Here is a 25,962-nt window from a genome sequence, read left to right as displayed (position 1 = left end):
GCTCTCATTGTTTGAACACTGTTTGTGTGGAAGTAAATTAATGTTTTGACTGACATTCTGCGGTTTAGCCACAAGATGTCACTGTTTTTCTAACACAGGCTCAGACTGCATAGATATTTGTATATTCATGAAGAGGTGGGGTTTTGCACTCAGAGTTGGAGTTTAGTGAACAGGAAGAGGAGACTGCAGCCATGTTTTGGACAATGCTGAATGAAGGGGCCGTGTGATCTGATGAGATTGCTGCCAGGAAGCTAATGAGATTGTTGCCAGGAATGCTGATGAGGTTGCTGCCAGGAAGCTGATGAGAGCAGAGGAACTAAGCAACATATACAGCAAGACCGCATGCTTGTTGGAGAGACATTTGTTCTGTTCAGAGTCATCAGCGGATGCAAAGCAGACCCGGGTCGGTAAGATCGTGCACACACCTCATTTCAGTGTTGGCGCCTTGAGACTGAGTCCAGGCCTATAGTTAGTTAGGGTCTCTGTGTCAGGCCACAAGTGTTGTTACTGATTATTGGACGGACTCCACAACTTAAAGTGACATTTCACATAAGAGAGCTGATAAAATCCTACAAACTCAAGCCAGACTGGCGTTTTGCTCAGAAGGAATACTCAGGCACGTGCTACAGGACCAGTTATGGGAGGAGGAATACTGTAGATCTGTGTAAGATTGTAAGCTGTTGTGCTGCACCACAGGCTAGCCCATACCGTACACCCATACACTGATTCCTGCTCTTTTAGGGTAATAATAGGTAAGGTGTGGCAGCTTATTTGTGCCCGCCAGTAGGTAAATTACTTCACTTTCTACCTTCATCCATCAGAAGGCGCCGTGCTGTGCAGCACAAGGGTCTCAGCCTTTGGGCTGGGTGTATGTAAATTTATGTATGTTTCCAGCATTTGTGGTTGTGTTTATTTGCCACATCTAAGTAAAATTCTGTTGTGACAAAAGCTGATGTTGGGGTTGCTTTCCTCGTTCGTGACTTCACTGTATCCTGGGGAGCCCACCCCGGTACACGGCGTACAAAGTGACAAATGTTTGCCAGCCTCATCTCCCTATAAATTTAGTTCAGCTAATGGAGAAGTTACAGACGGGTTAGGCACAGACACCATGTTTCTTTCATGAGTGTTTCTTTAAAAAGTGTTGTCACAGTTTCAACACCGCAGTTTAACTAAAGCAGGATAACTAAAGCTGTCTGAAGATACAACAAGAACTCTGCTTCACTCTGGAAGGATGGCAAGCAAATCAACATTTGATATTTCCTTTCCTATGAAGCCTGATTCCCACTAACATGCTCTCTGTACTCTTCTTTCTCACATTAGTGTTCTCCGTCCTCAAATTGTCCTTATTTTACCCCTCATCCCCTACCCACAGCTTATACATATCACCCTCACTCCTACCCTCTCCCTTTTACTCTACACATCACCTCTTGCAAATACTGAACCCAGATGCTGACACAAACACCAGGGCAGTGAAATATGTGCGCTCATATATATTCCGCTCCCATCTTACTTTTCTCACCCTCCTTCTCCTAATCTCTGGGGACATTTCCCCCAATCCTGGCCCTCCATTTTCTAACTGCAAACCCTATATCTGGCACCCTTCTTCCTCTGGCAACAGCCACAATCTACTCAGTTTAATTTCTATCCCCCTGCTTCCAAAACCCCACCCCCCCAATCTCATGTGCCCTCTGGAATGCCAGGTCATTCTGTAACAAGCTCACATCTGTGCACGACCTTTTTATCTCCCATTTCTTTAACATACTTGCCATAACTGAAATCTGGCTTCAAGATTCTGACTCAGTTTCTCCGGCTGCCCTCTCCCATGGTGACCTGTACTGGAGTTACCCAGACCTAATGGACGGAAAGGAGGTGGAGTTGGATTCCTTCTATCCCCAAAGAGCACCTTCCAAGTCCTTCCTACACCTCCCTCTCTATTCCTCTTTTCTTCGAGATGCACTGTATTCATCTGTTTTCTCCAATTTCTATGAGGATTGCAATAATGTATTGGCCTCCTGGACCATTATTACGCTTTTTTGGTGCCTTCTCTGCCTGGCTACCCTATTTTCTCTCCTCTGAAACACAAACTATCATTCTTGGTGATCCTAACATCTCTGTTATTGTTAACAATCTGTCTAAAGCTCAACTTCTCAACTTAACCTCATCTTTTTACCTAACACAATGGACACACACTTCCGCTCACTCCATTGATAATAACCTTGACCTTGTATTCTCCCATGCTTGCACTCCTGGCAACCTCACCATCACAACCTTTCCTCTCTCTGGCCACATTCTCATCACTTTCACAGTATCCTTGTCTCCAACCACCTACCCCTCCAAACAGCAAACGATTACTTGTAGAAACCTTCACCACTTTAACCCTTCTCTTCTTTATTCTGCTACTGACCACCTCTATGACAAAAGCTCTCCCCTTTCCTGTCCTAACCTGGACCCCGCTGTCAACAACAGTTCACTTTCATCCTCACTGGACGCACTTGCTCCTCTAACTACACGAAGAATCAGGCCCTGATGGCAATCAGGCACCCTTGGCAAACTGACAACACCAAAAATCTCAAGAGACATTGCCGTATTCTTGAATGACTGTGGCACAAAACCAAATCCCTGCAGGACTTCACCCTATACAAATCTGCCTTCCTAAAATACAATTCCTGCTGCCATGCTACCGAACAAACCTACTTCATCTCTCTTATTAATATCTTTTCATCCAGTTCTTGTCAGCCATTCACTACCTTTAACTCTCTGCTTTGTCCTCCACCCCCTTTACTCACTAACTCACTCACTGCCCAAGAGATTGCCAATCACTTAAAAGACAAGACTGATGCGATATGTGAGGACACATCCACTATACAGATATCTTCCCCACTTAACATACCTTGTCTAACAGCACAGTCAACGCTTTCCTCTTTTGAACTGGCTACTACTGAAGAGGTTACCAAACTTTTCTCAGATGCTCACCTAAGCAATTATCCCCTGGATCCTCTTCCCTCACAACTACTATGGTCACCCTCTTCATCTATCCTATGCTCTCTCACTCACATTTTCAATCTCTCCTTAACCACCTCCCATCCGGCCGTTGTATATAAACGGCCAGATGGTTGCAGTGTAGGGCTGGTTACCATTTTTTAAACGGCCTCCCCGACCCCTGCTTGTGCACGCTCCCTGGAAGCGCGCAGCACCGCGATCCGGTGCCCCCGGTGTCCTCCGGACACAGTGAAACATCGATCAGTCTCTCAGTCCAAAGGACTGTGAATGGGGCCTAAAAATGCACTGTAAATTAATGCACATTGGTGAATTCAAAACTCAGTCTAACAACACACCCTGTAATTTGGAAACTTTGGAAAACCCAAACCTCATCCCTAGTTGATTTAAGAATTGTATTACAACAGACATGTAGCTCGGAAAACTGGGAAATGTTGGAAATTGTTTAAAAATAATGGAAGAAAATGATTTTTTTAAAGTGACATATCTTATTTAAAGAGACCTTGTCACTACATATTGCAAGTTCTAAACATTACAGATGTTCAATAAAACTCCTACTTGCTGCAATTTATTTGTGATAAGAAGGATTAGCAGTTCTTATTAATCACTCGCAGTTCTACACCATCACTATGTTACTCCTGCAAATTGAAAAAGTAACAAAGGATCGGAGGTGAAAGCTCCTGCATGGTTGACATCTCTGGAAGTTGACCAGAATGGTCAATTCTGTGTTGGAGAGGCCCAGTAGAGGAGAATTGTGTGATACATTTTTTATTGTATAAAGTAATTAACAAATGACCTGCCATGTAAAACTGAAAGGCATTTTATATGGTGCAGAAGCTTGAATTTATTCTAATCCCAGGAAGCATTTCCTGATGTCTTTGTATTTGATAAACCAGTGTACCAAGACCTGTCAGGATTCATCAATACAATATGAATAACTTACATTTCACTAGGTTTGCACTGTCCGCTTTCCATGTCTAAAGTTGTTCCAGATGGACATTTTTCACAGTCATATTTGTAAAAGCTGGAGTTGATATCTAGAACCAAATTTAGAATAAATAATGTTCATGGATTGATGTGACATGGCATGTATTGTGCATATAGGTTTATATTGAATGTTTTTTTTAAAAAAAAAAAACAAATACGTGCATTTCTTTGACTCAATTATGATTAGAAAAACATACAAGCCAAAGGAAGGGGTGGTGGGTAGATGGGTAGAAGGGGGTGACAGAAGACAGGAGGAGGTAAAAGGGGAGAGGCAGAAGAGGAATAGAGGGTACAAAACTAGAGTTTGTCATCGCGTCACATCATTTTTGTAATATTCAAAAGTAAAGTTCAATTCAAATCGAGGAGAGGGGAGGGGAGAGGTAGAGTGTGAGGATTAAATGGCATGACTGTGGAAACGTCAGCATGTCTGTATTATGTTATTTTCTATTTTTCAACAAAATGCATATAAGCAGGTTGAAATTAGCTAGAAAGATGCTGCCCCAGAAGGGACGTTAGGGGTTAATGCCTTTCCTGGTTCTTTAGTTTTTGTTGGGATATCTCTAAGTCCGACCCACTGAGCCTGTGATATAAAAGAGGGACAGTGGTTTGGAAGAGAGATATATTTTTTCCATTAGAAGAGCCGAGAGCCTGCAAGGAAGAACCCTGTAAGGGAGAGGACTAGAGCTCTGCACCCGGGAGGAGTACCAGAATGTCACTCTCTACTACTTGAATGTAAAGTTGTCAGAACTTGGGGTTTGCCCCAAAGACACCAGCTGCTGGAGAATGCCTCTGATGGACTCTGTAATTTCATGGACTCTACCTTTGCAGGTATGCTAGGACATCACATAGCCTGAGAAGAATTAGGGATTAGGGACTTAAGTAAAGACTGTGTCATGCTGGACTCTGTACTTTCTACACTTTATTCAGTGAAGCGTTGAAACTTTGCCTTTTGCCTGGTCTGAAGTTCCTCAAAGGGATGCAAGTAATCGGCACAACTTTGCACTTAGTCTACAGCTTGGGTCACTAGCACATGGGGTATGAAGAATCAGCATGTAAAGAGTTGTTATAGTGAAAGTTGCCATGAAAAGTAGAAGGAACAGCTAGCAAGTAGCCTGTAGGAACATGTGCCTGTTATAGGTGGAATTGCTTCTAGTTGTGAGGGAGATGTTGTTGGCACTCCCTATGCCACATTCTGACTCGTATAGCAAACGGACTGGAACTGCACTGCAGAGATCCCCATCCTGTACAGAGGTACGAAGTTCAAGAGTTAAAGTCAAGTGCACGTTAGAGTCCGCACTATGTGCATGGCAGGGTTCCATGCTGCTACTGGGATCGATAGTTTGAAATGCTGGACAGGTGGCTGTGGTCAGTGTTTGGCATGGCTCGCCTAATTGCAAGCTACAGTGGAAAGATGTACGTTTACATGGGGACCTGAGAGTAACTGAAGAACTCTGTTGTGCAAATGTACGTGGTGTACGTTCATCTCTAAGAGTAGAGGCCCGCCTTAAGGTCGAGTATTCACTGATGGCAACCTCAACCTTGTCCCAGAGCATTGGTGAAAATGGTTCTAAAATAAAGGTACCCCATGTGTGTGAAGTGTGAGAGAGAGACCCTATACAAGGTGTCTAGTGTAGCTCAGAAGAACCTGGGGTAGGCTTCTCATGTGAGCCTTGTTTGGTGCCCAACGAAGAGGGATACATGGAGGATGTGACAGACAACCACCACCCTACCATTACATGAAGCAGAAACATTACCATGTACTAGATATCTATTACTACAATATAACTTGAATGTAGAAAAGCAAAATTAAATTGTATAAGCACTGCAGAGCATTAGCAATGACATGATAATAGGCAAACATTATTACCTGATATTCTAAGCCTCTCTCCACTCTTGCACTCTTGCAATTCATTGCACTCTGTACAACTTGTTGTTTGACAACCATAGCCCTGAGCACAGCGGCATTCCATCCTCTCGTGGAAACATGGTTCTCGGAGAAGAGCTGCAATAGAGAATGCATCCTTTTATTACTTGATCACAATGCAGGCATCACACAGTATCTAATAGTTGTCCAAGGGATTTTCCCATTTACCCTGAATGCTCTACAGCTGGCCATATGGGCTACAGTCTGAATATACAATACCTGTACAGTCTTGTTTAGTTTTAATAAAACTAAGCAATGCGAGACAGTCTAGACCAACGGTCACTAAATGGTGGACCGCGGTCCACGAACGGCCCCAGCAGCGCTGCTGCCCGGACCTCCAGCCCGCCAGCCCGCAATGACAGATCCGCCGCTATGCAGGGTAGTCATCATGGCAATATGACATCACATGTACGCCCCGCCCCTTTCAGCTCACTGTCTCTCCGGCTCCCACTCCCTGCTTGTACACAAGCGCCCAGCAAGGATCCCAGCACAGCTCCTGTCTGCCCTCAAGGTAGGGTGTAGTCTTACAGGGGCACTCTGATGGGCATATTGAATGTTAAGGGGCACTCTGATGGACACAACATAGAATGTGCCCATCAGAGTACCCCTTAATATAAATGTGCTCATCAGAGTGCCCCTTAATATAAATGTGCCTATCAGCATGTTCCTTATTTTATGTTAAGGGGCACTCTGATGACCACATTTTATGTTAAGGGGCACTCTGATGAGCACAGTTTATGTTAAGAGGCACTCTGACTGACACATTTTATGTTAAGGGGCACTCTGATGGGCACGTGTGATGGAAAGGGGCACTCTGCTGAGCACATTTTATGTTAAGGAGCACTCTGATAACCACATTTTATGTTTAGGGGCACTCTGACGGGCCCATTTTATGTTAAGGGGCACTCTGCTGAGCACATTTTATGTTAAGGGGCACTCTGACGGACCCATTTTATGTTAAGGGGACACAAATGGGCACATACTGTTGAAAGGGGTACTCTGATGGGCAAGTGTGATGAAAAGGGGCACTCTGATGGGGAGTATGATGGAAAGGGGCACTCTGATAGGAAAATCTGATAGAAAGGGGTACTTTGAGTGTAAGGGGGCACTCTAACGGGAATACCTGATGTAAGGTGGCAATGTGATGGGGATACCTGATGTAAAGGGGCACTCTGATGGGGACAGCTGATGTAAAGGAGCACTCTGATGGGCACACCTGATGTGATGGGAAAACATGATGTAAAGTTGCACTCTGATGGCGACACCTAATGTAAGGGGGCACATTAATGGGCACACCCTATTCAGACCTTGGCCAGAAGGAAATTTTAGTGACCGGACCTCCTTGAATTTCAATTCATTACCCCTGGTCTAGACAGTTCATTTAATATATATCTACAGTTAGGCAGGCCCTTGCTCTATATAGATATTGCCAATTGTAAAGGAATCATACTATCAAATGGTATTGTGTATAATGAGTATAAGACATGGAAGACAAACACCTCCAGTGCAAGCAGGACATGAAATCCTTCCAAAGTGTCAGATTTGCATAGATTTATCCTTTATATAAACCATTAGTGTGTGCCTCTTTTTTTTTTACCTTTTTTCTAATAAATATAGTGGACTTCAGTAACTTAAACTGTAAGTAAACTACACATGTGCAGAACGAAAAAGTTTGTTTTGTTTCATATCGATACTAATTTTGTTTTGCTGCATTCGTAACAAAATTTGTTTTGTTTATTCATTTTCTACCTGATTCAAATTTTCCCAATGGATTCAAAGTAATCGAATTTGAATCACAAATATCGGATTGATCCGAATTCATTGTGAAGAATAGTTGTTTCTATTGTTTTAGAAACTCAAAATTCTAATATTTGGCAGACGCTTATATTCTGTTTATTTTATTCTATTCTTTTATTTTATATTCTATTCTGTTTTATTGTATTATTTTATTGTCTATTATATTCTTTTCTATTACTTTATTTTCTATTCTATTTTATTCTATTCTTTTATTTTCTATTCCTTTCTGTTTTGTTTTACTGTATTCTTTTCTATTCTATTATTTTCTATTCTATTCTGTTCTGTTTTACTCTGTTTTTTCTATTCTTTCTTTTTAACCACCTCCCGTCCGGCCGAAAATGGTTATATTGTTTAAATTCGATTCTATTCAATTCTAACTATTCTATTTTTTTCTATTCTATTCTTTTCTATTTATTCAATTCTTTTATTTACTATTCTATTATCTTTTATTCTATTCTATTCTGTTTTACTCTATTCTTTTCTATTCTGTTTTATTCTATTCTTTTCGAAATTCGAATTTCAGAAGACGGCTATATTCTCTTTATTTTGATTCTAGTCTATTCTTTTATATTCTATTTTGTTTTGTTCTATTCTTTTCAAAATTAGAATTTTGCAAGATAGCTATATTCTAACACTAATACATATAGTCTTTGAATGCAATCAACAATAGTCAGCAATTTGATTATACTTCGAATTTGTTTTCAAATTCGATTTTGAATTCAATTCGAATTTCGTGCGAATTTTTTTTTCGTTATTTCCGGTTTATTTACATTCGTAACTATTGTAATTTGGATACATTTAAATCTCTGAATAATGAAAATTGTGTTCAAATTGAAACAAATGATACCTACCTCAGCCTAGAAGCTGCTACGGTCATATGTAGGTTCCAAAAATCAGTTATCTGCACACCTCAGCTAAAATAAAATATAGGGATTTTTTCTTGTTTTAACTAAAAAAACAAACATAAAAAAGGAATGAGAGCAATAAAAAAGGGGGAGGGGCTGTCTCTCTCATAGGATTGTCTCAGCTGCAAGTTTCTAGGTCCCCCTCTGCAACTCGTGAGGGGGGAAACATGTGGAAGGTCAGGGGACCTTTTAGAAGATTCTAGAGGGGTCTGGGGACCCTATAAAAGGATGAGGTGAGCTGTTACGAGAGCCAGATGTAAAAAAAAAAACATATGAGCTTCTTATGAGAACCCACCTGCCCCTTTTCTTGCAGCCTTTATATGTGGTGGACCACCTTGTTAGCAAGGGGGGCATTTATTTCAAGCTCAATTATGGATATGGCTCGCGTCAAAGTGACTGGGCTAGATTCTGAACAATGCGGCGAGACCTCTATGACTAAGCCTTGGGGGTGGGGCGAAACGCATTAGCATTTGTGGATTAGGAGGAGCAGAGGCTTTGCCAGCTTCCCACTATTACCACACACTGGTATATTTGGTAGTGCAGTGCCTATACACACTAGAGTTGTTATGTTTCCCGGGATGAACTTCTAGATGCCAGCACCCATCCACACCGGACCCACAAATCTAGCACTTCACCCAGCGATCTCAGTTCAATAATAAAGGGCCGCATCCAATTTCGAAGCCAATAAGGGTTTGTGTAGTGTGTGCATAGGTGCCGCACTACCAAATAGCCCAACGTGTGAGAATAGTATGATGCAGCTAGGGCTGCTGTTAGAAACCACGGGGTCCTATCCAGCCAACCTGACAAGCCCCCTCCACCCCCCCCAAAAAAAAAGTTTACTATGCTTCAATTATGAATGAATACAGTGATTCATTGGTACCAATTACTCATTGTGTTCATTCAGGAAAGGAAGGGGCTGGTAACTGAGACATATTTACCAGTCCCTTCCCCCACTCTCCATCCTGAAGGATCCTGTTGTATGCTTGCAACTGCCGATGGGAATGAGAAGAGGGAAGCCAGCAACATTACAGGGGTGGGGGCAGCAGGGGGAACTGTATCGTGTACAGGGAGTGTGATGGGTGCACTAGGGTGGGGCAATTACTGTAACCTTTTCCCTGTATGGCTCTCTCGGCAGCAGCTGAAAGCCAGAGGGAGGGAGAGGGAAGAAGCCAGCTTTAAGCTGCTGCAGCGAGAGCCATACATGGGATCGGTTCCAGCAATTGCCCCCCCCATCCCCTCCGCTGTGCCATTCACTCTCCCTGCCCATATCCAATTCATCCAGCTGTCTGGGCCCTTCTGCTGACCTGGGCCCCTTACAGGAGGACTGGTGGTACCCCATTATCCATGGTCCTGGATTCAGCCTTGGCTCCTCTTATGTCTTGCCTCTGATGTGTTTCACCCTGCCCGCGCCTTCATGACTAAACCCTGGGTAGTAGGGTAAAACGCGTCAACATGTGTGGCTTAGGAGGACCTGAGGCTTAGGCCGCTTCCCATTATTAGCACACACTGGTCTATTTGGTAGGGTGCCTCCTTTACACACTACAGTTGTTTTGTTTCCTGGGATGAACGTCTAGACGCCAGCACCCATCTACACTGGACCAGCAAATCGAGCATTTTGCCTAGAGCTCTCAGTTGTCTGTACAGGTCATAGTTAACATGGGTTTGTGTATTTATTTGTTAAATGTTTTGTATATTATCTTCTTGCTGCCTAGGATCCCATGGCTTCATTTATTCTGAATGATTTCATATGTACTTTAAGGCTCGGTTCACACTGCCGTGACTTGGGATCCGACTTGTGAGACCCCGAGTCCCATGACATGAAATCCCATGTTAGTCAATGAGAGCTGTCTTAGTTAGCGCTGCTGAAGTCGCTCTGACTTCAAGGCAACTTCTCTCTGACTTGTGCCCATAGACTTTAATAGAAGTCGCCTCCAAGTCGGATCCTCATCTATATTGATGTGATTTGGATCCGACATTACAGGAAGATTACCCAAGCATTCCCTGAAAGTTGTAGTACTCAAGTCGCCTGGCAAAGTTGCACTGTAGGTCGCGCGACTTTCAGGTCACAGTAGTGTAAACCAAGACTTAAAAGTGAATCTGTGTGACTCTGAGTAGGGCAAAGCATCTGGAAAGTCTTAAAGCCGGCTCCCCAGCAGCACATACTCAACTTTGCTTCACTCCTACACTGCTCTGTTCAGTGGCCATAAATCCATGGAGGAGCATGTGACTCGCCTCATGTAACAGCACTCGTTCTTGGTGATTGGCTCAGACAGTCAACCCCATATAAGTTCTGACTTGACCTTTCACAAGGTTATTATTCCTGTCCTCCAGTAGGTGAATAGAGCAGCAGGGGAGCAAAAAGAACACAATGGGTTGACTTACCAAAACTGGAGCACTCAGAATCTGGTGCAGCTGTGCATGGGAGCCAATCAGCTTCTAGGTTCAGCTTGTTCAATTAAGCTTTGGCAAAAAAACCTGAAAGCTGATTGGTTTCTATGCAGAGCTGCACCAGATTTTGCACTCTCCAGTTTTAGTAAATAACCCCCATAGTACATAGGCTACTGGGGAAGGGAGGAAGTGAACCTGTTGCTTTGCCCTGCATTATCACTTAACAAAATTGGGATAAAGAGGGGGTTCAGTTATATTTGCCTTGCTTTCTCTGATTAGCCATGCCACTGCTAGATACACATGGGAAACCAACGATGACTGTTTTAGGAGACAGTGGTGAATACCAAGAGGGTCTCAACACTCCATGAGGCTGGGGCACCATACTACCATCTTGGTTTTCTATAAAGGCAATTGATTGGTGCTATGTACCTTCAATTCTCCTAGATTGTAAGCTCCGAGGAGCAGGGCCCTCCTAAAACTGTATTGTTGCTGTATTGTCTCCCATTATATTGTAAAGCGCTGAGCAAACTGTTGGCGCTATATAAATCCTGTATAATAATAATAATAATTCTTATTGCATTCGATAGTCCATTATAGTTTTATTTGTTGTAATAACAGCAATAGCAAGTGGTTAGCCCAGTTTTGCTCAGGATGTGACTATATCCCGTGTGACTGCTGTGGTCACACTGCTTGGTTATGTAGTATTATGAAAGGGGACAATTGAATAGGTCAAACAAAAAAAAACACCAGTTAACTTGACATTAGTTTTGGGAACTTTGTGGGCTTTTTTAGTAACCAGCACCAAGACTAATATTTTAAAGCAGACATTGAGTCATGGCTTGGTGGAACAGTATTGCTTGTGATGAGTATGGTCTTTAATCTGAACATCAATGTTGATAAATGTCCTGAAATTTTCAGACAGTCTGCCCAATTGGTATATGTCTAGAAACAGTTTTTTTTCTACAACTGAGATTTAGGCAAGTTCTAATTCTGATAATCCAGTGCAAGCCAACAGTAAATATTCTTCTTTTAATTTTCTCCCAAAAGGTAAACCGTGGAATTTCAGCCTAACCCTAACTACACTTAAAACAGTCCTGTCCCCTCTCCTAACACCTACTGTATGCTTACTAACCTATGTGATGTATAGATGGAGATGTATATACTCACTTGTTTTTTGAGCACTCTGGTCATGCGATCTCCCTTGTGTCAGTCAGCAGCTGCTGCAGGGGAGAGGAGAATGTTCCAACCATGGCTGGTAAAGCCTGGAGTGATGACATCACTCACAGGCTTCAATGTCCTATCTGCTGTCAGCGCTCCCTCCTCTGGCTGACACAGGGAATCAAGTGACCAGACTGGAGTAGCCTGAAAATAGGTAAGTGTATACTGTATATCTTTCTTACACAGGCTAGTAAGTGTAGGTGTAGGAGGGGATGAGGACAGATTTAGGAGTAGTTAGGGGTAAGCTGGAACTCCACTTTAAGTTTTCTATACGTTTGATGCAGTTTAATTGTACCTTCAGTGCCTACAAGTCCCTTCATATTTGTTCCCAAGGACCCAGCAGTACATAGCAGTCTTGTGACTTCTATCAGTGTATGGCTGAGCTAAGTTAAAGCTGGTTAAAGCTTGTAGGTGTAATTTTCATTCTCATTTGACTGTCCTATGAAGCTGTATGACCCCTGACCCTCTGTCTGGACAGTGCTGATTGGCCCTGTGCTGATCACATGCATCCTCCTCCAAAAAAATGCTCTCTAGCAATACACACCAACTTGAGCATATGTAAAGTGTCTCCTAGGGCTCTGTACTATCAGTAGATGAATTGGGAAATGTGGAAGAAGGAGAGGATCAGAGAAGACAGGATCAAACTGCCTTTTTACACAATGCAGAAGATTAACCCCTTAGGTTCCACAGTGAGCATAACAAGAATGCTTTACTGCTTATACAGACTGATTTTACTGTTGTGGGTTTAGTTTTACTTTAACTCCTTCACGCCGGCACCTCCTGGCCCTTTAAGGGTCCCAGAAGCCGGGAGGTGGGGTTTAGGGTCATGTGACCGCTGTGATGCGCTGTCACGGCGACCACATGATCCGGAAAGGTCCCGATCAAAAGAGGAGATCGGGACCTTTCCGTGAGTACCAGATATGTGTGCTGGGAGCACGCAGAGCTCGCCCTCTCGGCACATATGTCCTTTTTTAATAGAACGCAAATGTGCAGCCGCTTGGCATCTAGGCCCAGACTTGGGAGGCCGCACATTTGTGAGCGGCTGGCATGAAGAGGTTAAAGCGGTATTAAACCCAAAACCAGAAATGTAATATATTGCAGCTTACCTATCATTAGATGTGGTGGCTGCATTTGTTTACTTTTTAAGGCTTTTTTCCCTTTGTTTTCATCTGTGATCTGGCCAGTAACTCACCTCCTGTATTAGAGTGCCCTTCACTCTGGATGAAGGAGCACAGGGAGCACCTTTGGACAGCAGCTTTGTCAGTCTGGTGGGAGGGGAGTGTTAGATATACTAGCAGATGTACATACACTAACATGAACTTCAGCTCACACTTTATAATCAGTTACGGCAAACGTTTATTTTTACTACTGGGATAAAGGTTTTAGATAAGTAAATAAAAGATGATCATTGTAAGCACCCCTGTCAGTGGTAAATGATTTGTCTCAATCCTCTAACTGCTACATCTTCAGGAAAGCTTTTTCTATTTAAAAACTCCTGACTCACTGGACAGATCAACAGGTGAAAATAAAAAAGTAGAGCCTAAAAAAAGAACGCTAATTCAGCCACCCCATCTAAGGATTGGTAAGCTGCAATGTAACAAATATTTGCTTTTGGGTTTAAAACCTCTTTAAGCACATTTTTGTTTCATGTAATCTTATATGTGGTTTCAGTTTGTAGTCATAACCTGCAGAATCTCCCCATATGATAATGAAATCCAGTGTTCATGACCAGGGGCGGACTGACAACTCATGGGGCCCCCAGGCAATAGGGGATCATGGGGCCCCTGTGTCCTTGCCCACACTCAAATCACATCCAAAAAGTCTATAAAAGGTACCAGGGGCATTTCATGGGGCCCCCAACAGAACCCGGGCCCTCGGGCAGTGCCTGAGTGCTCAAATGGTCAGTCCGCCCCTGTGCATGACAATGTTAAGTCATTTTACCCACTTTTAGTGGATCAAGCCTATCTATAGGTCTGTTACACATACTGTACTGTATATGTATGTACATAGCATTATATATAAAAAAACAGATATATCAATCAATGTCCAAATAGGTGCAGAATGTGTTGTTGGTAACAATATTCCAAACGGGTGACTTCTCTAATCCCAGTAACACCTGTCATCCGGTGACGTGCAGGAAAAATGGTAAAATTGCACACTCACCAGAGGCGCAATATAAATGCGCATTTAAATCAATAAAGCCCGAGGTCCCCTCTGTCCTGGAAAGGATGCAGCCTGGAGTGGATAACCTCTTCTGTGGATAAGGGCGATGGAATATCATTTTTAGAGGTCCCCTTTAATAGTCAGCTGTGATGGGGGTCTGTTAAAGGTATCTCTCCTCTGGGCCCTGGGATGGTCACCTTGGGTTCCTGGGGGATTAAGTGCTCGGTACAGAGCAAAAAATGGTGTCCATAGTGTAGTATTTCACATTCAAAATAGATTTATTAGTATTGTTAAAAAATTAAATGAACACACATTATAAAAGATACCCCATGGGTCAAAAGGATTGATAATAGCAATTAGATCCTCAAGGAAGTAGATACATTCACCCTAAAGCTGCTCTGTGCACTAACCAGCTGGGTTTGAAACATGGCCGCCGGACCTCTGTGATCCGGCGGTGTGATGTCACAGCGTGCGGGACTCCTCCTTAACGCGTTTCGTACAAGACATACATTATCAAAAGGGGTGTGGTACAGTAGAGCAGACAGCAGTCGGCAACAGCAGGGGGTTTTACATACAGCCCCACTGCTTCTGCGGACCCCTGGTAGTGCCCGCTCTCCACCTTGTTTTTTTTTACTAACTTTTATATTGGATAGTACAAAGAAACTATACAAAAGCCAAAGTATATTGGATATAGCCGAAAAGATTTTATAGTGAGAGTATCAAACTAAACCAGGGTTGTCAAACTGGGGGCTCTACAGCTGTTGCAAAACTACAAGTCCCATCATGCCTCTGCCTTTGGGAGTCATGCTTGTAACTGTCAATCTTGCAATGCCTCATGGGACTTGTAGTTTGGCAACAGCTGGAGGGCCGCCAGTTTGACACCCCTGGTTTAGTTTGGTACTCTCACTATAAACTCTTTTCGGCTATATCCAATATACTGTGAACTAAACAATCATGTTCTATTGTATCTCAAGTTTATGCAGTAACAAAAAACTGACCAAACATAAAAGGAATTTTTGACAAAATGATCTCCCAACATGGGAGTATAACAGAAGGCACTTTTAAATCTTGTAAGCATAATAATTAGAGATGAGCGAATCGAACCAGACGAAGTGGAATTCGTTTCGAATATTGGGAAAAATTCGATTCGCATCGAATCCGAATTTTAGCCAACTTCGGGTGCACGAATCGAATTTTTCCCGATCAGCCGGCAAAAGTGTCACTGCAGAGAGCTCCGCTATTTCTGACAGTTCTGACAGTTCATTTACAGCGGTTGAAACATTGTATCTATTTGTTTCCATTTAGGATACAGATGTTTTTATTCGGAAATAAATAGATACAATGTTTCAACTGCTGTAAATGTGAAGGAACTGTCAGAGAACTGTCAGAAATAGCGGAGCTCTCTGCGATACACTTTATGCTGTACTGGAATACCTCTTCTTTTCATTCTTCCTCTTTTCATTCTTCTTCTTCTTCTTCTTCTTTTCATTCTTCTTTTCATTCTTCTTCTTCTTCTTTTCATACTTCTTCTTCTTCTTTTCATTCTTCTTTTCATTCTTCTTCTTCTTCTTTTCATTCTTCTTCTTTTCATTCTTCTTCTTCTTTTCATTCTTCTTTTCATTCTTCTTCTTCTTTTCATTCTTCTTCTTCTTCTTTTCATTCTTCTTTTCATTCTTCTTCTTCTTCTTTTCATTCTTCTTCTTCTTCTTTTCATTCTTCTTCTTCTTTTCATTCTTCTTTTCATTCTTCTTCTTCTTTTCATTCTTCTTCTTCTTCTTTTCATTCTTCTTTTCATTCTTCTTCTTCTTCTTTTCATTCTTCTTCTTCTTCTTTTCATTCTTCTTTTCATTCTTCTTCTTCTTCTTTTCATTCTTCTTCTTCTTCTTTTCATTCTTCTTCTTCTTCTTCTTCGTCGTGCCCCGTGACTGCCCAAATGAGTGAAGTGTGCGGTGATTCTAAGATCGACGGCACTCATCTGCATGTCATACTGACTGACAGTATTATTTCTCTTCCCCAGCAGACTCCAAGGGCATTTAAATTAAAGGTACAGTGTTCTGCACTAATATAAAGGCTCTCTGAAGCCTAGAAACCCTTTAAATAAGTTTCATTCTTCTTCTTCTTCTTTTCATTCTTCTTTTCATTCTTCTTCTTCTTCTTTTCATTCTTCTTCTTCGTCTTTTCATTCTTCTTTTCATTCTTCTTCCTCTTCTTTTCATTCTTCTTCTTCTTCTTTTCATTCTTCTTTTCATTCTTCTCATTCTTATTTTCATTCTTCTTTTCATTCTTCTTCTTCTTCTTCTTTTCATTCTTCTTCTCATTCTTCTTTTCATTCTTCTTCTTCTTCTTCTTTTCATTCTTCTTCTTCTTCTTTTCATTCTTCTTTTCATTCTTCTTCTTCTTCTTTTCATTCTTCTTTTCATTCTTCTTCTTCTTCTTCTTCGTCGTGCCCCGTGACTGCCCAAATGAGTGAAGTGTGCGGTGATTCTAAGATCGACGGCACTCATCTGCATGTCATACTGACTGACAGTATTATTTCTCTTCCCCAGCAGACTCCAAGGGCATTTAAATTAAAGGTACAGTGTTCTGCACTAATATAAAGGCTCTCTGAAGCCTAGAAACCCTTTAAATAAGTTAAATTCGCGGCAAATAAATTCGCATCGAATCGAATTTCTCCCGCAAATTCGGCGAATCAGCCGAATCGAATTTTTGAATAATTCGCTCATCTCTAATAATAATATCAGACAGATTGCAAGCTCTATCAAAGCTAAATACATATACATACAGTGGTATGTCATGGTAGAAAGGAAAGTCAGTGATCAAGAGAGCAATTATCAAATATAAAGTAGGATCCGTCTGCAGAGGGAAGACGATTCACGAACCAGGCTTCTTATTTAGCATCAAATCTGGGTTTCGATTCGTGAATCGTATGAAAAATTTGTTCCATCAACATAATAGCACCCATTCTGGAAATAATTTGTGGCAATGGTACAGATGGTGACTTCCACTGGTAAGCTATTACCAAACTCCCCCGCCAAGTTATGAAGGTTCTGATGATTACCTAAAAACCTAGAAACACCATGGTTTACTGATCTCCTCCATCTAGACTGAACATGGAAGCAACATGCACTACGTCACTGCCAAGTTTGACTGTCACTTTGCCTGCTCTCTACAGATGGGGAAGAAGCTAGTGGAGTGCAATCTGTGCTGCACTAGTTTCAATGGAAAGCAGGTAAGACATCAGGGGTTCAAATTGACTGATGTCAGAATAAAGAGAACTGTCTAAACTGAGCTTGATACACTGTTGCATTAATTATTTATTTATTTCAGGTACTTCTATAGCACCATCAATTTGCTCAGCGCTTTACATATATATTGTACATTCACAACAGTCCCTAACCCTCAAGGGGCATACAATCTAAAGTCCCTAACTCATATTCATACATGCACATACTTGGGCCAATTTAGACAGGATCCAATTAACCTATCAGTATGTCTTTGGAGTGTGGGAGGAAACTGGAGTAGCTGGTGGAAACCCACGCAGGCACAGGGAGAACATGCAAACTCACAACAGGTGGTGCAATGGCTGGGATTTGAACCAAGGACCCTAGTACTGCTAGGTGGAAGTGCTACCCATTTAGCCACTGTGCTGCCCAATTAATATCATGTAATATACATTTTGGAACTATCACTGTTTTATTCTCCAGGGTCTCTGCTTTCATATAAAAGGTTGGGTTAGTGCAAAAAAAACTCAAAACCAGTTCTGGCAGTAAAAGAATAACACTGCTTACAATGGTTACTTTTTATTCACATGGGTTACATTGCTGCCACTGCATATGGACCGCGGCAGTAATAGCTTGTTCCAACTGTTGTCATTTTAGATGGACAGCTTGGTCTGTGTTTAAGCGTGTAGAAAATTACAAATAAAGGTATGTGAAATAAAAAGAGGGATGCAAGGGGGCCTGATGCGCACTGGATGTTTTGCTTCCTCTCCTAGACTTCTTTCCTAGACTCCTTTCCTCCTAGCAACAGAGTTTTTGCAGAAAAACGCTGACACTTGTAAACTAATGTAACACATTTAGGTAAGTCAAGCACTTGAGTGTTAATTCATTTCACTGGCCAGAATAATAATTTATTCTGGCCATTGAAATGAATTAATGCTCAAGCCCTTAACACGACTAGCGCTTACGCATGTTTTTGCGCATTTAGGAACGCATAGCGTTTTTTCTGCCAAAACATTGCTGCTCCTAGATGCTGTGGCTGTCGGTTTTTTTCTGCCTCTAAAAGCCCCTGCTCTAATCTCCTCTAAATGTCTGTGTGTGCATAGATACATAAGCTAACATGCAAGGGTGTTTAGAGGCAGGAAAACAAAATGCCAAAAGCCAATAAGAGCAGCAGAAAAAACATCCAGTGTGCATGAGGCCAAATATTAATCAGAATATAGTTTTTTCATAGGGTCCTTTAAAACACTTTTCAGATGTCTTTGCCTATTTCAGAAACACATCAAGCCTACCAGGCTGATTTTGAGATGTATGTCCTTCTTAAAGTGGAGTTCCACTCACCCCCCCTCCACTGCCATATCTGGCACCTTTTGGGGAGAGGGGGGAGTGAATACCTGTTTTTGACAGGTACCCGCTCCCACTTTTGGCTCAGTTCGTTGCGGCCCCCTCCTCCTTCCCGCAGTCTCCTGGGAACATTCACAGGTCCCAGAAGACTGCCGGATCAATCAGGAGGTACAGCGCAACTCGCGCATGCACAGTGGGCACCAGCCTGTGAAGCTGCAAGCTGTCACAGCCTGGTGCCCACAGTAGAGATGCTGGCACCGTGGAGGAGAGAAGGGGAGAAGGGATGGCACGGGTGAGAACATCACAGGACTCCGGGACAGGTAAGTGCGTGTATTAAAAGACAGAAGCTACAGTTTTTGTAGCTGTTGACTTTAAATAAACATAAAAACGTCTGGAACTCCGCTTTAATTTATTGCTTAATTCATTAAAAAGATAGAAAAAGAAAATTAACAAAAAGGGCAATTGTTGCCAAAAGAAGCGACCATGTTATTGAACCAGCCCCAATGATCTCTAGTTATGAATGGGTTAATATTGAAAAAGAAAAAGGAAAGAAAACATTTTAAAATAATGCACTCATAGAACAATGTTTTACACACTTTACATGGTGGAATAAATTGATACTCACATCGTTCACATTTCGGGCAGCATATTCGTCCTTTTGTGGTATAGACCGAGTGCTCATCCCCTCTGCATGCCTCCGTATCCACTATAGCAGTCCCATTCATAAGTATCATGCACCATGCTCCAAACAACAACTCACTTAGTCTCATTATTGCTCCTGCTGTCTAAGGTTGCTGAGATGGTGTTTACGAGGCTGAAAGGTTCTACATAAATTTCTTTTGTTCTCTTGAACAATGAAGAAAGTGCATCTGATGATCGGCACAAATCTTTATAGCTATGTGGGAGCTTCCTGGTTGTGGTCATGACGTCTGCAGCACTCTTCAGACATTTGAAAATGTCTTTAAGCCCTTTGTTGGGCTTGTTCCATACGTGACGTAAGAAGTTGTGGTGATATTCAATTGCTGTAACTGATGGCTATACAGATTTCCATTTAGAGAAGTCCTCCCACTGAAATGTAAATTCTGAATAACTGCTCTAGGCTGCTGTACTCCCAAATTGCATTTTGCCTGTAACATACTTTGTATCTCCAGCCAAAACTTTTTTGAATTATAATTTTAGTTTTGAACAGACGAAGGCACTGTAAAGATATCAAGTATTATTATATGTGACCCCACTGGAAAGATTTCATCCCACTTCCTGTCCTTCTGGTAGTAGGACAGATAATAAATGGAGCGGTTGTCACTAGGACAACACTGGATCCAACTATAATCCTAGAGTACAGTAATGATAACTTGACCGAGGTTCTAACCCCTCACCATTTTCCTGGTAAAAGTACTTTGTTGCAATCTGTGAACACATTGGAAAAGGTTCTCACTTCTTGTGGCGCCGTGACACCACTGGTGAGGTGACATCACTGCTTTCCTTAACTCATATAAAAAAAAAAGTGTCACCTTTCAGGTTGGGCTACCTGGCAAAGGTTAATGAATTACAAAAGTGTATAAAAGACACAAATGAATGCCATCCTCTAATCAACTATTAAATGTTTTCTTAGGCAAGCAGAGTTGTTCTGTTTCAAATAGCGCTTTATGTATACCTCCTTAGATCTCTAGGCAGTATGGTCATCTGCTGCCTTGGAACCATCCATAGGCAACTTAACTCTTCAATAAAAGTACAGAAGTTAAATCCAACACAATTACATTTCAGCTAATAGCAATATAGAAGATGTTTTTACAGTCTTGTGAAGTGTAAGAAAATAATGACTTTCCTAAGCCCTGTAGTACTAACCACTGACTGAGGAAACATTGAAAAAATCGGGAGGGTCAACTAGTAAAAAAAAATCAACTAGTAAAGAAATTGAAGTTGCCCAAAACTTCCACTAGATGCCAACATACTACTGACAAATAATAACCTGATGCAGTTCAATACAACACATAAAAAATAAATGTAAAACAGACAGAACAAGAGTAATAGTGTAAAAGAAGGGGCACCCGATGTCCAAAAGAATTCACTTTTGATGGTAGATTAGGAGGCATTTATTCAGAGTAACGGCAAGTACATCAAGTAAACGTTTTTAAAGACTTTCCCTTCTTCAGGGCTATTAAATGGGAAAAATTCCCACGTCGGTTAAATATTTTCCAGGTTTCGGAGGAAAAAATGACAGAGTGACTGTCATTCCAGGGCAGAACAAGAGTAAGTTTCTGAATTTGATGTGGTATCAGCCTTTTGCAATCCTCTGTTCAGAATGGGAGATGGAGAAGCAACACAAGGTGCCATTTAGTTGTGCTGCAGTGCATGGAGTATGATGTTAGGAGAGAGCAGAGTGACAGAGAGATGACATCTTTGGACTGCTGCTTCTCCTTTCACTTTCCAGTCACAGGGTGGGGAAAGGGACAAGATCTGCATGTGTACTTAACTGCCTGTCTCCTGCCTGCCTGATGAGACTTTGCTGTGTGATAGGGATGTGTTAGGCCCCTTTACACGAGCGATCCAATCAGGTCCATCTGTCAGTTTTTCAGGCAGACCTGTTTGGACGGTCTATGTGTCCCTATTGACTGGCAGGAGTAAAGAGATTTGTAATGAGAAAAGAACAAGCAGAGGGCGCACAGGCCTAGTGCATTACTGTAAAAAATGTTTAATAAGAAATAAAGTAGGTGTTGTACTCAGAAACGACAATAAAGTCAAGTCACGTCACAAAAGAACAGCTTGGTTAACACTGTGCTGAGTAACAGTCCCCAATAGGGAGTGTAGACATCCAATAGGCTGACGCGTTTTGAGGACTTGCCTTTTCCTCAGGGCTTGCCTCCAGGACTTCTCCAGAGTCTCTCCCATCCTCTGGAACTCCCTACCGCAATATGTCTGGTCAGCCCCTACCCTGTCTGCCTTTAGGCGATCTTTGAAAACTCACTTATTCAAGAAAGTCTACCCCACCTTCACCTAAGGACTGTACTTGAGCCACCTCCTGATACTCCTGGTGAAGTCACATGACGTGACGTAACGTGTAGGGTACGCTGATGACTTTAAGCCACAAACCGGAAGGGCACGTGCCGCCATTTTGGAAAAGGGATTCCTGTACATTATTATTATTATTATTATACAGTATTTATAAAGCGCCATAGTTCGCTCAGCGCTGTACATTACAGAACAGTACATACTGTATAGTGAGTTTTACCCTGCTGTGTCCCAGGTGGACACTTTTAAATGTGAGTTCATTTTGAGCATTTTAATAAAGCTTGTTTTTACCTGGCAATATTACACTGTGGAGTATTTTTTCCTATGATTGTGGAGCGTTCGGGAGAGTTTAAAATGCTGACGGTGGTGAAGATCTATGTACCAGTATACCCTCCCGGGTTAAAGGGAAAAGCGTAGTTTGACCTGGAATTACGGGTCAAACCTGAAGGTGAGCACAATAGTGTGTTGGAGGTGGATGTACACTAAGGGGTGACACAGGAACACCGTACACGTGTATGCAGTAGTGTGATTACACTGATCCACTTCGAGTACTTCGGATTTAAAGGGACAGTTCACCATTGTTTGGAGATTTTTGTTGCTGATGTATTTGGAGCACGAGATATAGGAGACATAACGCACAAACACATGTGAAGATTTCTGAGACTTAAAGGGACAGTTCACTATTAAATATAATTTATTTGGTTTTTATATCTACATTCATTTCAGCACTCATATGTGCAAGTCTACGGTGATTTATGTGTATGCGTTAAGAATACATTGGATTTAACACATATTTATTGTCACATATACTATTTCTGTTTCACTATTCATTTATGCATGTTTGTATTATGAGCACCATTTGAGTTTATATTGCTGTGCTGCATTTTTTATTTGATGTAGTTGAGCCACTTCCATCAGAACAATTGCCTACAGCTATCACCTTTTGTACCACCTCCCCCTTCCTTTAGATTGTAAACTCCACGAGCAGGGCCCTCCTATTCCTTCTGTACTGAAATGTATTGTAATTGTATTGTCTCCGTTATATTGTAAAGCGCTGCGCAAACTGTTGGCGCTATATAAATCCTGTATAATAATAATAATTGGTAAGATACCTGTATATAACTGCAATAAAAGGAGAGCTCTGTGCAGAAATACAGGAGAGTAGAAATGAAGTGAATGCAAACTAACAAATGTAGTGAAGAAAAAGAAAAAGGTAGAAGATAAAACAAGGAATTCTAAAAATCTGAAAACAAAGCATTAAGGATAGCTCTGAAGGGTAAAAGAAAAATATGTTGCATTATCAAAAGAAACATGGATTCTGAGAATATGAACCATGCAAAGTACTGTATTTTTAAGGCTCCATGGACACTGGCTTAAAAAAATGCTAGTGCTCTTGGCAGAGAAAAAAAATGCAAATTTTGAGCAAAACAGGTGCTCTTTATTGCTTATATCCACATATATTCCTATAGGTGCTCCTCCACCAGAGACATACATATATACTCTCACCTCCTTTTATGACCCACATTGCATAGGTCAAATACCGCCTTTCCATTTTAACCCGAGTAGGTATACTGCATAGATGACTCCACTTTCCTCCTCACTCTGCTGCAAACAGTTCTGTCTCCTCTTTATCCCACCGGTACTGTTTGCAGCACAGTGAGGAGGAAAGTGGAGTCATCTATGCAGTATACTTACTCGGGTTAAAAGGGAAAGGCGGTATTTGACCTATGCAATTGGGGTCATAAAAGGAGGTGAGACTATATATGTATGTTTCTGATGGAGGAGCACCTATAGGAATATAAGCAATAAAGAGCACCTAATATATGATTGCGAGCGCACTAAAAGCTGCTAAGCACTCAGGTAAACAATAAAACCTCAAACAGACAAATTATATTATAGTGCAGCGCTAAAATATATATAGACAAAAGAGTCCAATAAAAATGCAGTTACTGTATAAAATAGTTTGTATGATATCTGGTGTTATAAAACATGAATCCTGTATTCAACTGGAAGTTGGTGCTTGTGCAGTCAAAAATGAGAAGAATGCGCACTCACCAGAGCGCATAATAAAATGCGCATTTGTAAGTAAATATCCTGATGTCACCGAAGGTCATCAAGGTCTGGACAGGGATGGAGTAGAATCCCTCACTGAATATGCTTGGATCCTGTAGCCTCTGGTGTATGATGGAAAGGTAACCGGGGTCTCTTTAAGGGATGGACAGGTCAGCTCACCAGGTGTATGGAAATCCCACTGCGGGTCCTGCGAATCTGTAAAGTAATCCTCCTCGGGGGAGTTTAAAGCAGAGAAAGCTCCATAGTGTAGTATAGTAAGGTATTTTATTGAGCATAAAACATCCAGAAGGTAGCAGGTATCCAGGTGGAAATGTAAATATCAGTGTAACTTGGACTAACCGTCCTAGCGAAAAGATGGCCGCCAGAGCTCCACGTTGCTCCGGCGGCGTGACGTCACAGTGTTATTGACTCCTGACTCTGGAATTAGGGTACTTATATCTATTCATAGTGGAGTATACGCTTACATAATTCCCTGCATTCCCCATTGTAGCGCCGGAGGTCCGGAGGGAGCTGATAAGTCAACAAGCCTTCTCTTCCCCCTCTTGCTGTTGGTGTTGCAGTTAAATGGTTGAAGCTTACTACTCATGACTGTATAATCTCTTAAATGTTGCTAATTGATTATTTCTATTTTACCAGTGTTCAGCTTTTATGTGTTAACCAGAGCTGTATATCCTAATCCTATTATTTCTGTGGTGTACACTTTTGAACAAGTTTATTATAGAGGAATTACTAAAGAATTGTGCCTCTTGCATTATTATTCTATACTGTTGAAATATGTCTGAACCCAGAGTGTCAGAGGTGTTGAGAGGCTTGCAAGGTCAGGGCAACCATTTGGGACAAGCATTATCAATAGGCCCCTGCGGAGGTAGAGCTACAAGGATATTAGTGGCCCATCTTGTGTTTATTAAGGCGGAAAAGTGAACTTTTAACCAAAACCTTTTTCCAGGCCTTTCTGAAGAAAATCTAGAATGTTATTAACTTAACTTCTGGAGATGATGGGTTAAAAGATTTTGCAGAAGCTGATTATAGGAATTTTTTCCATATCCTGTGGTAGGTCATAGGTCACATGTTTTCTCATCTTCATAAGGGTAGATATTACAGCTTGGGGCATCCAAGGCTTGAGAGCTTCTGCTGCTCAATCTCTTTGCCATCAGACTGAGTTTCTCTGAAGACAGGTGGAGGAAGGATGCCTGGCAGGAATCTCAATGATGTCTCTAGGCTGAGGTGCAGCATTGCTGAAAACCACAATCTCTGTGGCTATCTCTGTGGAGATTATTGCAATCATGACCACAGGAAACTGAGCCAAAACTTGAAGGAACTTGGAAATTTGTGGATGTAGAGGAGAATGTAACAGAGAGGCATAGCCTATAGAGAATGTCCAAGGATAAGTCGGGGCATTTACTCCTTGGAAATTTGTATCAGACTAGGAAGTTTTTGCATTTCGTTTTCTCAGGGGTGGCTAGGAAGTCTATCTCTGGAACTCTCCAGAGAGCTATGATCTAATTGTATACCTCCATGTTTAAGGCTCATTCATTCTTGTTCACCCAGCTGTGACTGAGGTGACAAATTGTTTCTCGCCTACAATTCCAATAGGTTTTACTGGGCCCAGATCATGATTGGTTCTCTTTCTTTCAACATGGACCTGCTGCTGGTTCCTCCCTGTTTGTGGATGTAACCTACCAATGTTTTGTTGTTCATTCTCAGTTGGACTGTCTTCCCTTGGAGCAGATGAACAAAAGATAGTAGGGCCATAAATGCTGCACTGTTAGATCCTCATAGTGGGAACCCCAGCTTCGATGGCTGGCTTCTGAGGTGAGAATCACAATTTTGCCTGATGTAATGGAGTGGTATCTGGACAAATTTGATTGCTGTATCCACACCACAGTAAGTTTCTCATGTTGTGCAAGATTCTGATCTGTTGTCACAAATCTTTAACTCT

General features: G+C 41.8%; 1 protein-coding gene across 1 annotated transcript in view; it reads right to left on the bottom strand.

Annotated features, from left to right (window-relative positions):
* The window catches only part of LOC149469919 (uncharacterized), a 32,194-nt gene extending 12,353 nt beyond the window's left edge, over positions 1-19,841 (bottom strand). Inside the window, exons 1-3 of the mRNA XM_089668430.1 lie at positions 19,567-19,841; positions 5,852-5,986; positions 3,941-4,034 (exon numbers count right to left, since the gene is read on the bottom strand). Coding sequence (XP_089524556.1) covers positions 3,941-4,034; positions 5,852-5,986; positions 19,567-19,711 — 374 coding nt within the window. The 5' untranslated portion in view covers positions 19,712-19,841. The remainder of the gene's footprint in view (positions 1-3,940; positions 4,035-5,851; positions 5,987-19,566) is intronic.
* Positions 19,842-25,962: the final 6,121 nt, after the last annotated feature.

The sequence above is a fragment of the Staurois parvus genome, unplaced genomic scaffold, assembly GCF_062004578.1.
Source record: "Staurois parvus isolate SC_StPar_1 unplaced genomic scaffold, SC_StPar_1.0 ptg000057l, whole genome shotgun sequence".
NCBI lineage: Eukaryota > Metazoa > Chordata > Amphibia > Anura > Ranidae > Staurois > Staurois parvus.
Note: the sequence above shows the minus strand (reverse complement) of the source record. Positions and strands in the feature narration are given on the sequence as shown.